General features: G+C 39.5%; 1 protein-coding gene and 1 gene segment (V, D, J or C); both read right to left on the reverse strand.

Moving 5' to 3' along the window:
- Positions 1 to 738: 738 nt before the first annotated feature.
- Positions 739 to 8,962, reverse strand: LOC104850666. Its single transcript, XM_010607717.2, has 4 exons — positions 8,819 to 8,962; positions 8,342 to 8,725; positions 6,231 to 6,512; positions 739 to 833 (listed from the first exon to the last, which is right to left on the reverse strand). The coding sequence occupies exons 1-4, from the start codon at positions 8,865 to 8,867 to the stop codon at positions 739 to 741; spliced, it is 810 nt and encodes a 269-aa protein (XP_010606019.1). The 5' UTR covers positions 8,868 to 8,962.
- Positions 8,963 to 10,062: 1,100 nt separating this feature from the next.
- LOC104850645 lies at positions 10,063 to 10,819 on the reverse strand. The segment is given in 2 exon segments: positions 10,063 to 10,548; positions 10,669 to 10,819. Coding segments are annotated over 2 exon segments (522 nt in total).
- Between the last annotated feature and the right edge of the window lie 6,232 nt (positions 10,820 to 17,051).

The following is a 17,051-nucleotide window of genomic DNA, read 5'->3' on the forward strand; positions in this document are numbered from 1 at the left end:
CACAGAGTGGGGAGACACTAGATTTTGATAATGAAATCTCTAAGTTGGAGTTGCCCATGGAGCATCTGGCTCGGTGTCTGGTGGACAGCTGATGTAAATCATAAGAACTGGACTGAGGCAGGGAGGACAGAACAAAGGGACTGCAGTAGGAATAAAAACAGAATGGGTTCGGACAAGAGCAAAAGGACTATTAAACACTGTGTTGCATTTGGGCTCATAAGAAATGCTGTTCCTGGAAACCATGAGCCATGGTCAGAAGCTCAAATTCATTCTCCTGGGAAGTAAACACCGGACCATCCCAACAGGACAGTTAGAGACAGGAGACAGCAGAGGCAGAGCCAGTGCAGCCTGTGGCTGCAGGGCCATCTCCTGGGCTAGGGACATTGATCTGAAGTGGCCCTTAGCTCAGACAAAGGCTCACACTGAATAGGACTATTCAAAGCTCTAATTATCCCACATCCCACATCCAGGAAGGTTTGTGCTCTTCTGAGCAAATCTTGCACCCATCTGCCTGCCTTTCTGTGTAGCAAGCAGGTGGCCTAGGAGCACTGTGCACATATCTGCTGGCACAGAAGTAAAGCGCTGTCTGGGTGGGGATGGCAGTCTCTATGGAGAGGGAGAATTTAGTCTGTTCCTTCTGAGAGATATTGTATCCATTAGCCATCTTGCCTTGGTTAATGTCATTGACATCACTACATCAGCCCCCGTCCTGGATCTTGTTGGTACCAGTACATTAGGTTATCGCCCTTGGTCTGAGAACATTCCAACACAGTGCTCATCATGTTTGTGTGACCCTGTTCCTTGGGTCTGAGTAACACCAGAAGCCACGGCCCCTGTGGGAAAACAAGACAAGACACAGACTGGAGGTGGAGCTGAGGGATATCCTTTCGCTGAGATCTTTAGGAAGAAGCTTCTTCTAAGAATCGGATAATCAAAGGCAGGGATTTTCCCATCTGCTTCCCAACTTTACCTCCTCCCAGGAAACAGAAAAACACACAGTAGAGGAACTGGAAATCCATAGCAAACAGAGGTGAGGTGGAAATGTTTCCGGGGGGTGAGGGAGACAAGGAGTTTGGAGGGAACTCACTCCTGAGGTACTAGGCCTCCAGAGAGACACAGCCATAGCTCCGACTTGGGGAGGACCTTTCTTCACTCCTTTGTGATCAGGAAGGGTGGCTTGGCTGACTTATTATAAATCCTCTCTGTGGGCGCTGAAACTCTTCCCTGGTCTTTCACTGACAGTGACAAGAGCGGGCTTTTTTTTTTTTCCTTCTCTGGGCACATCTATTTCAGCTATTCAAGGCAGCTTTATCCTCCCACAAAACAGACTGTGGAGAAAACTCACAACCCTACAAATAAAAGGAGTCTGGGCTCACCGTAATATTATGACACTGTCACTATTTCTCTCTGCATTTAATTGCTTATTCTAATTCAGTTCTGGGTGAACTATGCAATTTGGATATATTCTGTAAAATTTAAGCTTTATATGTTTGTTAAGGGAAAAATGACAAAGTTTCTTTTCAATTTCCCTTCTTTTTAAGGAGCTCCTGCTTTTCTCGTCAATGTTTTTTGAGTGCAGCTCTTTCCTGAAAATACTGGCTCACTGTAGGGAGATAACCTTTAATGCTAACATATACTTCAAAAAATATTTAACACCGTCACTTAGTAGGATGTTTTTAATTCAATCAGGCCAATAAAATGGAATTTTATTTAATATAAATTGTTCCTAATTTAGGAGAAAAACGTTCAACATTTTGATACCATACTTTACAAATACAGCTCAGCGGCTTTGATAATGTGAATATTGGTCGATATCTGACACAAGAAACAGCTGGCTCCTGGCTTTCTTGTACTTATCCTGGCTTCACCTCACCCCCAGATGCACTGTGGCTGCCTACAGTGATCATTAGGAATAAAAACTCCTCTTTCAGGGATCACAACAGCTGAGAGACTAAAGAACTGAGGCACAGGTGTTGAAGGGCCCCTGATCACCCAGGACCAACAGAAAATAGCTGCGTGAAGAGGAAAAAAAAGCAGAAATGGATCTGGGTGAGAGACCTGAGGCCAAAGAAGTATGAGAAATTGTCATCCTGCATATCAGGTTGCTCGTCTTCTCTTTGTTTTGTTTTTCTACTTTCAATGTAACAGCTTTAATCTTTCATTGATGCACAATATTTGTGTATATTTACAAGGTACAATATAGCATTTTGATTCATATATGTACCGGATAATGATCCACTCAGGGCAACCAACATATCCATTCAACTTTCACTTTTGTCATTTCTTATTGGGAGCACGTCCAAAACCCTCTCTTAAATCGAGATATGCGATGTATTACTATCACTTTAGTCACCCTACTGTGCTGTAGAGTACAAGATGTTTTCTTCCTACGTGTTGACCGTCTTTTACTCATTGAACTCTTCTTTTTAAAGTCTTTCACTTTTAGTTTTGAAATTTTCGAACCTGTGTAAAGTAGAAATTATTTGGTAAAATGAGCGTGATAGAATAATGGCCCATCAGAACCCCACATTACTCAGCTTCGGTAATACCAACTCATGGCCTCTTTTCTTTATGCAACCCCTACCCACTTCCCCTTCTCCTGTGGTGTTTGGAATAGTTGCTGCTTTATAGAGGAGTTCACAAGCACATTTTACAGACGCTGCACATCTTCCATGTGACATTTTCCTGTGTCCTTCCTGCCTTTTACTCTTTGATTAGAGTCCTTCATTGAATAACACCAATAAAAATATGAATCATTTTCAGGGAATTGCTTATCCTGGAATTCTATCAATACAGGATAATGGCAATATCTTTTTTGGTTTGTCCGTAGTGTGAAAAATTCCATTGCCTTTATGGGTCATTCCTAAAGTAGATTTGTACTTTTGCTGCCCTCTGCTGGTGGGAGTGATTTGGGTAGAAGCAAGATTAAAGAGCTGATTATAAAGGATTAGGGATATAAACTCTTCTCTCAGTGCTCACACCAGCTGTGAGACTGGAGGACTAAGATCTATCAGTTCAATGATGGAAAGAAACTAGTTGTGTGACAAGGAGAGAAACAGAAATCTTTCTGGGTTCACGACTTAAGGCCAAAGAAGTGTGAGAGATACTCATCAGAGAAATGCCTAAAGGAGACACTGGAAAGGAATGGAAGGAATATAATTGAAAAGATGCCCCAATTTCTTAATGTCATGAGCCAGTACTTCTTCTACTCTAATAGGACGATAGGATCCTCAAATAGAATCTCCTCTACCTCTGACCTATCCTCTACTCAGGCAGGGTGCATACTTCTCAGTCCTACTCACAAACTTTTTTGCCAGCTCTCTCTCTCTCTCTCTCTCTCTCTCCCTCCCCCCATGGCCATATGTGTGCTCTGTGTGGGTGAGTGGGATCCTAAGGACTGTTCAATGCCTTCCCTTTGTGAGTTACTGCTCTGAAGAGCACACATCCTTTGGCACACAGGGCAAATTAATATTTCACTACTGGTGAATGCTTTCTGTGTTCTAGGAAACTTTTGCTTACTCTCAACTCACAAAAGTAGTTTTTTTATGTTTTCTTCCAGAATTTGTAGTTTTAATTTTTATGATTAGGTCTAAGATACATCTAATTTATTTTATTTCTGGTATTAGGTAATAGCACAGTTTATTTTCTTTAAATCCAATTGTTCCAACATCATTTGTTGTGACTGTTTCTTTTTTTTCTCATTAAGCTTATTGGTTTATTTTAAGTATACAGTACAGTTACATTCATCACAGGGGTCTTGTACCTTTCCATGACAGGTCTTGGTTTTTCCCCTTATCCCTGCCCTCCCTTCACCCACTCCTCCCTTCCCTATTGACAAATACTTTATTTCCATTTTTTAATTTTCTCATATTTTTTTCTTTTCCCTTATTACCTTTTCCCTACGGTTCCCATTTCTCCTACAACTTTAGCCCTTTTCTTCCTATTTCACATTGTCAATTATATCATTAGGATCTTATATACTGTTATAGTTTCTCATGCCAGAGAAACTATTCAGTATTTATACATGTGTGACTTATTTATTTCACTTAGGAGTATATTCTCAATATTTATCCATTTTCCCAGGAATGACTCTATTTCTCATTCTTTATGACTGAGTAGTATTCCATTTTATAGAAAAACCATATCTTCTTTATCCAGTTTCCAACTGATGGGAAAATGGGCTGTTTCCAAGATTTAGCTATTACAAACTGTGCCACTATAAACATAAGTGTGCATATATCGCTGTGATATGATTCTTTTAATTCTTTTGGAAAGATACCCAGCAGAGGGATGGCTGGGTCAAGTGGAACCTCTAGTCACAGCTCTTTGAGGTATCTCCATATTGATTTCCATAGTGGCTACACCAGTCTGCACTCCCACCAACAATGGAGAAGGGTTCTTTTCTCCCCGTAATCCTGCCAACATTTGTTATTGTGTGATTTCTTGATAGCCCCCATTCTTTGTGGGGTGAGGTAGAATCCCAGTTTTGTTTTCATCTGCATTTTTTGAATGACCAGTGATGTGGAACATTTTTTTCATATATTTATTTGCTGCTTTTACTTCTTTGTCTGAGAAATGTCTGTTCATTTCAGTTGCCCATTTTTGAATTGGGTTCTTATATTTGGGGGGCTGACTGTTTTGAGTTCTTTATATATTATAGATGAGAGTCCTTTGTCTGAGGAGCAGCTGGTAAAAATTTTTTCCCACATTGTAGGTTGTCTCTTAGTTCTGTTGATGGTTTCTTTTGCAGTGCAGAGCTTTTTAGTAAGATGAGATCCCAGTTGTTGATTATTTCTGCTAGTTCCCATGCTACTGCGGATTTGTTCATAAAGTCTTTTCCTATTCCTTCAAAAGTTCTACGTTGTCTTCAAGAGTTCTACCTTGTCTTCAAGAGTTTTACCTAACTAATCATCCAGCAAATTTAGTGACTCTTTTTTAATATTTAGTCTTTAGCCCACTTGGATTTTAGTTTAGTGCATGGCGAAAGATAAGGGTCTAGTTTTAATCTTAGGCAGGTTGAAATCCAGTTTTTCCAACCCCATTTATTAAAGAGGCTATCTTGCCTCCATTGAGGATGGTCAGCTCCTTTGTCAAAGATGAGGTAACTGAGTATATCTGGAGTTGTTTTTGTATCTTCCAATCTATTCCACTGATCTTCAGGTCTGTTTCTTTGCCAGTACCATGCTGTTTTTATCACAGTGGCTTTGTAGTAGAATAAACTTTTGGATTATTTTTTCTAGTTCTGTGAAATATACTGTTGGAATTTCAATCAGCATTGCACTGAATCTGTAAAGCAGTTTTGGTAGTATGGCCATTTTCACTATGTTAATTCTTCCTACCCAGGAGCAGGGGACATTTTTCCATTTTCTTATATCCTCTTTGGTCTTTTTTTTTTTTTTTTTGCAGAGAGTTATAGTTTTCAGTGTAGAAGTTTTGTGCTTCTTTCATTAGATTGATTCCTAGATGCTTCATTTTTTGGATGCTATTGTGAGAGGAATTATTTCCCTAATTTCTCTCTCAGTGAGTCTGTTATTTGTGTGCAAGAAGGCTATTGATTTTTGAGCATTGACATTGTATTCAGCTACTCTGCTGAAAGTGTCAATTAAATCTAGAAGGCTTTTGGTGGAATTTTTTTGGGTCTTCACTGTAGAGTATCATAGTGTCGGCAAGTAATGACTGTTTAACTTCTTCCTTTCCTATCTTTATTGTTTTAATTTCTTTCTCTTATCTAATTGCTATGGCTAATGTTTTTAGAACTATACTAATGAGGACTGGTGATAGTGGGCATCCTTGTCTTGTTCTTGATTTTAACATGAAGGTTTTCAGTTTTTGGCCATTTAATATGATGTTGGCTGTTGGTTTTTTTATACATAGCCTTTATTAAGTTGAGATATAGACCATCTATTCCAATTTTTGAAGGGTTTTTATCATTAATGGGTGCTGAATTTTGTCAAATGCTTTTTCTGCATCTATTGAGAGGTTCATATGGTTTTTCTCCTTGACTCTGTTAATATAGTATATTACATTTATTGACTTACATATGGTGAGCCATCCTTGCATCCCTGGAATAAATCCGACTTGGTCAGGATGTATGATCTTCTTGATGATCCTCTGTATTCTGTTTGCTAGTATCTTATTAAGGATTTTTGAATCTATATTCATTAAAGAGATTGGCCTCTAGTTCTCTTTTGTAGTTGGGTCTTTCCCTGGTTTGGGAATCAAGGTGATACTTGCTTCCAGGCCTGAGTCTTTCAGCTCAGATGACTTGATTTCCACACTGCAGGATGAGTTTGAGGTATATCCAGCTAAGAACCGTGTCTTGGCCATGTCTATCTGATCAACAACTTTTTTGTTCTGAAAATAAATCAAAAACTTCAACTCTTCATTTTGCTTTTGTTGGTACCAATAAACAGCATTGTGTCCCTCTTTAGGGACACAGCTCCTCTTGGCGCTCTGTCCTTTCCTTTTGACCAGATGTCTTGGGTCCTGGGTAACTTCGTCATCAGAAAAGCCTGGAAGAGAAGGAAACAGAAGCTACAGACCAAGCCCTGGAGGGTCCCCAACTCAGGAAAGGGTTTGGATCTGGGTTGGCAAGCCGAGGACAAGGACTTTTCCCCTTGCTCGGGACTGATCTGCTCCCAGGAGACACAGGGTTACAGAGCAGAGGAACCAGGTGGCCATGGTGGCATCCAGGTGACAACAGGCTGAGCTGCCCCACTCCCCGCCAGCATCCTTCCTGTGAGCGACTGCTCTGCCGACTCGTTCCTCGTGGTACTGACTCATGCTACTGGTGAAAACACTTCTGGTACGAGAAGGACAGCTTTTAGCTTCACTCAGTAAGTATAACTGGATTACATCTCTTTCATTTACAATACTTTATGTCTATTTTTACTAATGAGAGAGCCAAAGCACCATCTTACTGTTAGATTTTTGTCAATTATTGATTTAGTAGCATAAAGAAATCTTTCTCTTTCTCTCTCTCTGCCTTTCTTCTCTGTGCTGAAATTTCCTATTTTTGACTATATAGTTGTTTTTTTTTTTAGTTAGATTGTCATTTACAACTTTATATTAGCAAACAGCGGTTTCTCCATTTCTAGGGTTATAACTAACTTTTGTTTTTGCTTTCTATTCTTTCTGTTTGACCAGATATCTTGACAACTGGATTAGTTCATTATCAGAAAAGAATGGCAAATAAATGTAAAGCTAAGGATACAGGCACAGAGAGTCCCTGGCACAGAAAAGGGTTTGAATCTAGGTTGGTTGGTATATGATTGAGAAAGTATAAAATTAAATAACAAAATTATCATGCTACACATTGATTAGACTGTTAGTCCCTATTTGATTGTCTTTTGAGATATTTCCTTCATCTCCTTTCCCTTCCTCTCTCATTTGATCTCAAATTCTTGGTGTTATTTATATTTTTCTTAAATTGTCTCCTGCATCTTAATGGCAAACACTGCTGCTATCTTGGGAGAGAGTGAGAGAGACTGGAGTCTACAATCTACCTGTAGCATTGGCTGTCCACAGTCCACAGCATTGGATAATGTTACAGGGGCCATGTGGTTATGGAATGAAGCCTTACACATTTGCATGTGAAAATGGAAATTAGCCTAAATTTGAAGAACCCTCTGGGATATTTAGATACATTAAAAAAAAATGTAGTACTCAATGACTCAGGAATTATCTCTATTCTTGACTCTAGACATATAATCCTATAAACTGATGTTTCAGGTTCAGGAAGATCTCAGTTCGTGTGGTTTTCAATGCTGGCAAATAATTGGAGGACAATTGGGTGTCTTTTCTGAGGGAAATGAGTTTTATGTGGAGTCTAGAAGACACAGACTGGATACACACACAACATGAAGTGTTTCATTTAGTCTGAGCTGAGTAGAAAAGATGTAAGAGGCAAAATCACATCCAAAAATAAAATAACATGCGATTTTCAGTACCTACATGCATGGCTAGATTAGGTTGCTCTAGGAGAAGGTCATGGCTGGGTCATACTTAATCCATGCCATCACTGTGATATTTCAAGTCCAGGCTTGGAAAGGGTCAGACTGATATTTTATCAGTGTGATAGAACAATGGCAAATGAACTTAGAATCTTTGGTACCCATCTTAATTCATCATGAGGATTTGGACAAGAGGAGAAAGACTACATGAGAAGGGAAAAGCATGGACCAGACAAAGAAGAGGGAGTTCTGGAGAGTCAGCAACCTATGTCCTGGCCAGGTGGACCTTTATCAGAATCTTCAGCCCACAAATTCTAGACTTTTCAGCACCCTTTAGCTGTGTGAGAAAATCCACTGTGGTTGCGCCAGCTCCAGGTCTTTTCTGTTACTTCCTTCCAGTCTAACCCATCTGCTGCTTCCTGACTTGGGTCCACGGGGTTTGTGCACTAGCGGGGATGAGCATTTCAGCGCTGTGGACTGACTGCTGGCACAGAAGTACAGGCCTGAGTCTTCCAGCTCAGATGACTTGATTTCCACACTGCAGGGTGAGTTTGAGGTATATTCAGTTAAGAACCGTGTCTTGGCCATGTCTAGTTGTTCAACAACTTCTTTGTTCAGAAAATAAATAAAAAACTTCAACTCTTCATTTTGCTTTTGTCGGTACCAATAAACAGCATTGTGTCCCTCTTTAGGGACACAGCTCATCTTGGCTCTCTGTCCTTTCCTTTTGACCAGATGTCTTGGCTCTTGGGTAACTTCGTCATCAGAAAAGCCTGGAAGAGAAGGAAACAGAAGCTACAGACCAAGCCCCTGAGGGTCCCCCAAACAGAAAAAAGTTTGTAGTTTTCTCCTTGCTCAGGACTTACCTGCTCCCAGGAGACAGAGGGCTAAAGAGCAAAGAAGCCAGGTGGCCATGGTAACATTCAAGTAACAGAAGGCTGAGCTGTTCCAGTCCCCACCAGCAGCCTTCCTGTGAGTGATGGCTTTGCAGAGTTGGTCTTCATGGTACTGATTCATGCTCCTGGCAGAAACACTTCCTGGTATGAGAAGGGACATCTTTTAGCTTCCTTCCACAAATACAACTGGTTTATATCTAATTCATTTAGGATATTTTATGTCTATTTTTACTATCATAAACAATATGTATATATATTATTCAGAATGCTATAAAATAACAAAATAGTCATGCTATTGCTGGAGAGTGATCACACTTTGAATGCCCTATTGATCGTCTTTGAAGACATCGCTCTCATCTCTCTTTCCCTCCATCTCTTACACTTCCTGTCAAATTTTTTGTCTTATGTTTTTTTCTAAATTGTCTGCTGCACCTTATGATTACCACTGATGATATTTTGGAAGACAATGAGGAAGACTAGAATTTTCAGTTCCTTTAGATCACTGTCCTGACCGCATTCCAGAGCCCTGGATAAAGTCACAGGGGTCATGAGGCTATGGAAGGAAGCCTTGTGGACTTGTATGTAAGAATGGAAATTATAGCATAAACTTGAAGAGCCCTCTGGAATATTTAGATACATAAAATAAAATGCACAGGTAGTAGCCCGTGTCTAGCAATTACTTCCCTCCTTGATTCTAGAAATATAATACTATAAACTGTTTATTAGGGTCCATAAGGTCCATAAAGACCTAAGTACAAGTGACCTCAATGCTGGGAGGAAATTGGAAGACAATTGTGTGTCTTTTGGGGAAGAAGGAGCAGGTAGTAATGTGCAGCACTTAGAAGTCACAGACTGGTTGTACACACAGAAACATGGATTGTTTCATTTATTCTGAGTTTAGGGGGAAAACGTGAGGTAGAATTGCATCTATAATAAAATAGGTGATTTCAAATACATAAATGCATGGCTAGAGTTCGGTTCTCCAGGAGAAGGACATGGCCGGATCATGTGTAATCCATTCTGTACCTGAGAATTTAAATCCAACCTTAGAAGGACTTGGGCTAACTTTTATCAGCATGGTGGTTCCTAACTCATCATGAAGATGTGGACTAAAAGAGGACGAGAACATGAAGGGAAAGAGAAGCCAAAAGCAGACAAAGGAGAAGAAAAAGTAGAACTGGAGAGTCAGTAACCCTAGATCCTGGGCAGGTGGACATTTATCAGAATCTTCAGCCCACAAATTCTAGACTTTTCAGCACCCTTTAGCTGTGTGAGAAAATCCACTGTGGTTACGCCAGCTCCAGGTCTTTTCTGTTACTTCCTTCCAGTCTAACCCATCTGCTGCTTCCTGACGAGTCCATGGGGTTTGAGCACTAGGGGAGATGAGCATTTCAGCGCTGTGGACTGACTGCTGGCACAGAAGTACAGGCCTGAGTCTTCCAGCTCAGATGACTTGATTTCCACACTGCAGGGTGAGTTTGAAGTATATTCAGTTAAGAACCGTGTCTTGGCCATGTCTATCTGATCAACAACTTTTTTGTTCTGAAAATAAATCAAAAACTTCAACTCTTCATTTTGCTTTTGATGGTACCAATAAACAGCATTGTGTCCCTCTTTAGGGACACAGCTCATCTTGGCGCTCTGTCCATTCCTTTTGACCAGATGTCTTGGCTCTTGGGTAACTTCGTCATCAGAAAAGCCTGGAAGAGAAGGAAACAGAAGCTACAGACCAAGCCCTGGAGGGTCCCCAACTCAGGAAAGGGTTTGGATCTGGGTTGGCAAGCCGAGGACAAGGACTTTTCCCCTTGCTCGGGACTGACCTGCTCCCAGGAGACACAGGGTTACAGAGCAGAGGAACCAGGTGGCCATGGTGGCATCCAGGTGACAACAGGCTGAGCTGCCCCACTCCCCGCCAGCATCCTTCCTGTGAGCGACTGCTCTGCCGACTCGTTCCTCGTGGTACTGACTCATGCTACTGGTGAAAACACTTAGGCTTTCCTAACTCAGTGAATATAATAGGTTTTTATTTTATTCATTGAAATACATTTATAAGTACTTTATTAACCTAATGCACAAAAATTTTTCAAAATTTATGAAGGAAACAATAATGAAATAACAAATATTATTGCTGGACAATGATTACATTTTTTATGCTTAGTTGTGGTTTTTTAGCTCTGTCTCCTCTCCCTTTCTCTCTATATAAATACACATTTATGTATATATTTGTTTTAATTATAAATTCTCTAAGTGCTACTTTACAACCCCTTTCTCCGTTAATAATCATCTTTCCCTTGCATCCATTTTCATCTTATCTACTCTTCAATTTTCATTCAGAATTCCATATTTTCCCCTAAATGTCCTTAGCCATTAATTGGTATGCTCCTTTCTAACTCAGGGCTGAACTTTGTTCTTGCTAGTAATTACTTAATCATATTTCAGTATAATAGATCCTGTTATTTTCTCTATAACCCTGAGTCTAACCACTGCTTTGAAAATATTTCAAGTTCTTGCTATTTTGGATGTATTTTAGCTAGTTCTTTTACTGTTTTTTTTTTAAATGATATTTCTCATTTTCTTTTCTGATTTTTCTATCTCTATTTCTTTTGTATAGTACACTTCTTTTTGTTGTGGTTTTCTCTCAGTTTCTTTTCCCCCACCTATCCCCCTTCCACTGTTCATCAGTTGATGTGTATATTTCCATGTATTTCTCCTACTCACACAATTGTTCAAAGAAGTTTGATCTACATTACAAAACTGATATGGCAAACATAAACCAGAATTTGGTAATTGAAATGAGCACTTGGGCAAATAATTTGACTTGGGAAATACCATCTTGTCCAAAAATTCTGTCCCTGTTCTCTGTTTTCCATTGCGCTGAATACATGTTGATCGTCTTGGTCCTTTTTGCTAACTGCTCCCAAAGTGTTTGCTGAGGTTGAGGATAAAGTTCTCAGTGCAAAGGCCCTAGATTCAATTCCTAGTACTCTGAAATAATAGGAGATTTGTGCACCCGGGGAGGCATTTCCTTCCACTCTGGTGCACTACCAGAGGAGAGGCACAACCCTGCCTGGTCGGTGTGAGCCTTCTTCACAGTGAAAAGAAATACCTCCTTCTCCTCTTGAGAGACCCTATAGCCTTCTGTTATGCCTCCTTTCCCAACATCCTTCTCAACTGTTGAATAATAAATCTGTCTTAGATCTTGCCTGGGGCCATGCTGCTAGCAGTACATGCATGCTGCTGTATCTCAAATTCTGTCTACACTCCAGGGCTACATCCTGTCCAGCTCCTGGAGGCAGGAATGACTTCCAGTAGATGGAACCACCAGGTCATGTGGGATAAAGAGTCAAGGGCTATGGGTCATGCTCAGAAGGGAACCCGATGCCACTGTGAGAAGGAGGAGCTGGAGCAGGGTTCTGGCCAACTGGGAATAGGAATTCACCAACCATCCATCAGAAAACAAAGGGTCACAAGGCAGGGACCTAGCTGACCATTTTCAGGACAAGATCTCTCTGAAGCTCCTCATATACAGGATCTGAAAGACCCTAAGGAAAGTGCTGAGATCTGTACCACCCAAACCCTGTTCAAAATGCAGAACGATACAGATGGTCTTGCTGATGGTTTAACTAAGCCTCAGAAAGATCCTGTTCCTTCTCTTCTGCCTATAGAAGCTCTTCACATCCCTTCTACATGGACAAGTGCCCAGGCGGGGAGAAGAAGAAATCCTTCATGCCCTGAGCAGACTCATATTCAGAATGCCATGTGTACCAGCTGTGATGAGTTCTAGGTAAATAAATATCGGCAGTGTTCAGCTTCTATTGGCTGCTCTGGTTCCCACCAATGTTAAGAGAAGGAAGCCTCAAACACAGGGAGGATTCAGTTGTTCAGTTGTTTTTAAAAATCCGTTTGTTCCATCTCATGCATTTAGTGTAAGTAGTTAATACTGTGGAGATGGGCCCAGGTTATTCCTGTAGTTTTAGCAACAGCAAAGGATGCTCAGCAGACCTCTGTGGATTAGAACAGGGATTAGGGAGGTGGTGTCGGAGTCCTGGCTCTGCCATTTACAAGGTATGTAACCTTGGCAAAATTAACTTCTCTTCCATTTTATTTTCTCATTTGTAAAATAAAGATAGTGAATATCTGTCTCTCAAAATGATAGAAATGAATTTAGAGCAATCCTTAACACATAATAATCTCCACAGTTTTGCTTGCTCTTATTGTTTTCTGGGCCTGGTAGTCTAATACACAATGAATTAAGAAATTCATATGGTAAGGAGAATCCAAATTTATTGACCTAAGGTTGTACTTGATAACTAAAATATTCCCCAGCATTAACATTTGTACCAGTGTAAATGCATTGAACAGCACATGTTCTTCTCAAGAGTCTTATATCAATAAAAATGAAACCACTGATTAAAAATTCCTGAAAGCTCATATTTTTGTAGACAAAATGTTGTTTTATATCTTATCTGAGGTCTTCAGTCATAAAAGATACTCTAATTTCATGTCACTTTCGGTGAAATCTGGTGGATCAGGAGCTTTGCTGCCCTCTTCTGGAAGAAAAGTAGAAGGCAGAGAGAGAAAGAGGTGGGAGGCAGGAAATGTTGGATGGAAGGGAAATAAATGAGGTATTGATTTAGAGTGAGAATCATTAGGAACAGCAGCAGTGCAGGTGAGATACCAAGAAGAATGCTGGCTGCACGGTTGCCCTCAATGCTGAGGCTGAGACCTTCCATTCCCAATTATACCTGCAAAGCGGAAGTTCTCATTCCTTGTACAGAGCTCTTCTCTTTGCCTTTATCCTAAACCCTTCTGTCTTATCACTTGCAAGGAGCCCTTGCAACAAACATATTTTTAAAGTACAAAGTAGAATGCATAGCCCTACAGAGGAAGCCAACTATTTTAAAGTGCAAATATCAAAATACTTTTAAATATATGATGTATTGATATATATTGATATATATTAAATATATATATTGATATATACCTCTTTAAAGTTTAGTAAATTAAATATATCCTGGTAAGCCTGAAAACTGCTATGATTTCAAAGTAGTGATGAGAGAAAATGGTATATACTTCATGTAATGTGATAGGAAATTAGCTGAATTTCATGTCAATATGCAAATGTATGTCCTATACATACAAATATATTGTTACTGCTATATTGACTCTGTCACAGAGTTAATAAAACTGCTTTGGTCTCTTTGTCATATTTATAATGGAAGGAATTTATATTTCAGTTGAGATGGGTGAAAAAATAAAGACACAGTTTTTTATTCAAATTAGTGGACTATCTGAATTTTATCTATGAACCCCTTGGGTTGAGGAGTATTAATGGTAGGGTTCAGATACTTAATTATTGTTGTCACTTTTGGCATTCCTCAAATTTTTCTTTGAAATTTTACTCTTACCTATAATCATATTGGATCATAAACCTCATTTTATGCTCCAAAAATCTACAGAGAAAACTTGATGGAAATGTCAAACCAGTTGCATTTTTCTTTTAATAAAACAGGCTGTTTGCTCTAACTCAGCAAAATATGCAGAGCAGGCGATATGATACATCACAGAGCATCTAAAGACATCATTTTTAGGAGTTAGTGTGTAAAGATGGCCATGAGTCAAAAAACTGTATGTAATAAAAATTACTCATTTTTTAAGTCAAGCATAGGTCACACTCCTTAGGGTTGTTTATACAGCCCATTTCAAAAATAGCATTTCTCAACATTTCCTTAAGGATTTGAACAAATTGTCAAATTGTTGCTTCTGGGTTGGGCACCTGTTAAAGTAGTTTGCCTTCTAGGTCTACACTGAATGAAAGTAGAAATGAAGAAAAGACCAGACAGAGCTCCATGCCCAGGGTTTATTGGAATGTCACCAGTGAAGAACAGCACTTAAAAATCTGAATGTGCTCAAGGATCAACATTTAATAAAATTAATTTTTACCGCCTTTTCACATTGATTGTCATGCTTCTGTCACGCATATAAAACTTGTCAGAATTTATTGAGTTGCACCTTCAAAATGGGGTGAACATTATTGCGTGTATTTCTATTTTGATAAAGTTGCTTTTAAAAATTACATGATTTAGTGCCCATGGGACAGAAGTTGCTGAGAGTTTCTGGGAAGTTTTTGTGGGAAGGAGAGCTGTGGAAAGCAGTCAGGGAACCCTGAAGCTCTCAGCGTCCTGTATAGGGAATTGCGCTGCACTAGATGACCAGGGCCCATGCCAAAGTTAGGGCAGATGTGCTCAATCATCCTCAGTCAGGAGCACAGTCACACCAGGTGAAAAGCTCAGAGTTACATACTTTCTATAAAGATGGTTACCCATAAAGCTCATTCGGAAAGAGAAAGACAGGAAAGGAAAGCAGGGAGGCAGGGAGGGGAGGAGGAAGGGAGAGACACAGACAGGGACAGAGATGGAGACAGGGAGACAGAGAGAGAGAAGCCTGGTCAATCTTGACTCTTGACAAATATGCCTCACACCTGGCTGAGCCCCCTTTCTACCTCCCTTTCCCTTCCCCTGGGTTTCTGTCCCCATCAGTCGTTTTAAGCACCCATTTTTTTCTCACCAAGAGCTGTCATTTACAAGTTTTCTCTTCTACTCACGCATTGGATTTCTCTTAGTCCTTAGATACCTACTGTACCATGTATTTCTTGAGCAGGTTCCTAATGAGTTCATATTCTAAGAAGAACTCACAATCAGCACTGTGACTTGGCTGCTGGCATAGAAGTACAGTGCTGAGTCTGCTAGCTCAGTGGACTTTATTTCCAAGCTGCAAGGTGAGTTCTGGGGGCACTGGGCTGAAAAATCACTGATATAACATTTCACTTGTGTCAATGATGAATTCTGAGAATAAACCAAGAACTTGAGCTCTCCTTCCAATTTCTTATGACACCAATAAACCTATGTGCCTTTGCGGGGGGATCAGAATAAATCTCTGCTTTCTGCTCCTTTCCTTTCATCAGATATCTAAAAGTCTGTGTGATTTCAGTATCCATGGAGCTTGTGGACAAAGGAGACAGAAGCTGGAGAGAAATTCCAGAAGGGAACCTGATATTGCAGCTGCAGGGGAAAGTGTCCAAACGAGGATACAACCAGTTCAGAGCAGGGACCTCACTTTTCAGCCTATGTCATTCTTTCAGATTCCATGTTTCTTTCTCTATGACACCAAGGTAGCTATAACTCTACCCTGTAGATTTATCATACATTGGCTTTTATTTAAGAATCTGTAAGTTATGTATTGTTTAATGTGTGTCTTTTAAATTTAGCTCCAAGAAGAATCACTCTGTTTGTATTTTTCAATGATAGTAATTTTTTCATTATAATTCCTGTCTATACTTACATTAGTTTATTCCCACTAAATATTTAGCATTCCATTATATAAGCTTGCTAGAATTTATTATCCATTCTTGAATTAATGCCCAACTTACTACCATCAAGCCTTTGTGATACCAAAAATAGTACTGTATTTTTGTGGATGTCTCTAGGTACTAAGGAGCAAGCTTTTCTCTATCCTTGGATGCATAGAGACAGAGTCTCATTCAAAAAGTTGACTTTTTTTAATATGACAAAATGCTTTCCAAGCTGATTAAGCCGAACAAATAATCCCAACAGTTTGTGTTTCAAATGCTAGGACTACAACTAGTATTTCATATGCTTTAAATTTTGCTAATCTATTCTGTTTAATTAATTAACTTATTTATTTGAGACAGGGTCTCACTGTGTAGTCCAGGCTGGCCTCAACCTATGTAGGCCAAGGCCTTGACTTTGCAGTAATCTTCCTGCCTCAGCCTACCAAGTGCTAGGATCACAGGCATGTGCAACTATGCCCAGCCTAATTTGGTTAAAATTGAGTCACATAGTATAATGTAGTTTTAGTTTGCACTTCTGATTGCTAAGGAAGTTAAACATCTCTTTCAAATTTATAAACCACCAATGTTTTCTGTAAACTGGCCTTTGTCCTCATTTCTTTTGCCTGATTACCTGGTATTTATTTGTTTTTTATATATTCTGAACATTAAATGTTTGGCAGATTATGTGTTGCTAATATATTTCTAATTGTGGCTTATGCTTTTATTCTTTGTGGTACTTTAATCTTTTTTTTAATCTAGTAGAATGTGTCATTCTTTTCTTTTGGGTCTTCAAATAGACATTGAAAAAAGCATATATATACATATATATACATATATATATATACATATATA

Source organism: Fukomys damarensis, unplaced genomic scaffold (genome assembly GCF_012274545.1).
Source record: "Fukomys damarensis isolate Sample0158 unplaced genomic scaffold, DMR_v1.0_HiC HiC_scaffold_16, whole genome shotgun sequence".
NCBI classification, from domain to species: Eukaryota; Metazoa; Chordata; class Mammalia; order Rodentia; family Bathyergidae; genus Fukomys; species Fukomys damarensis.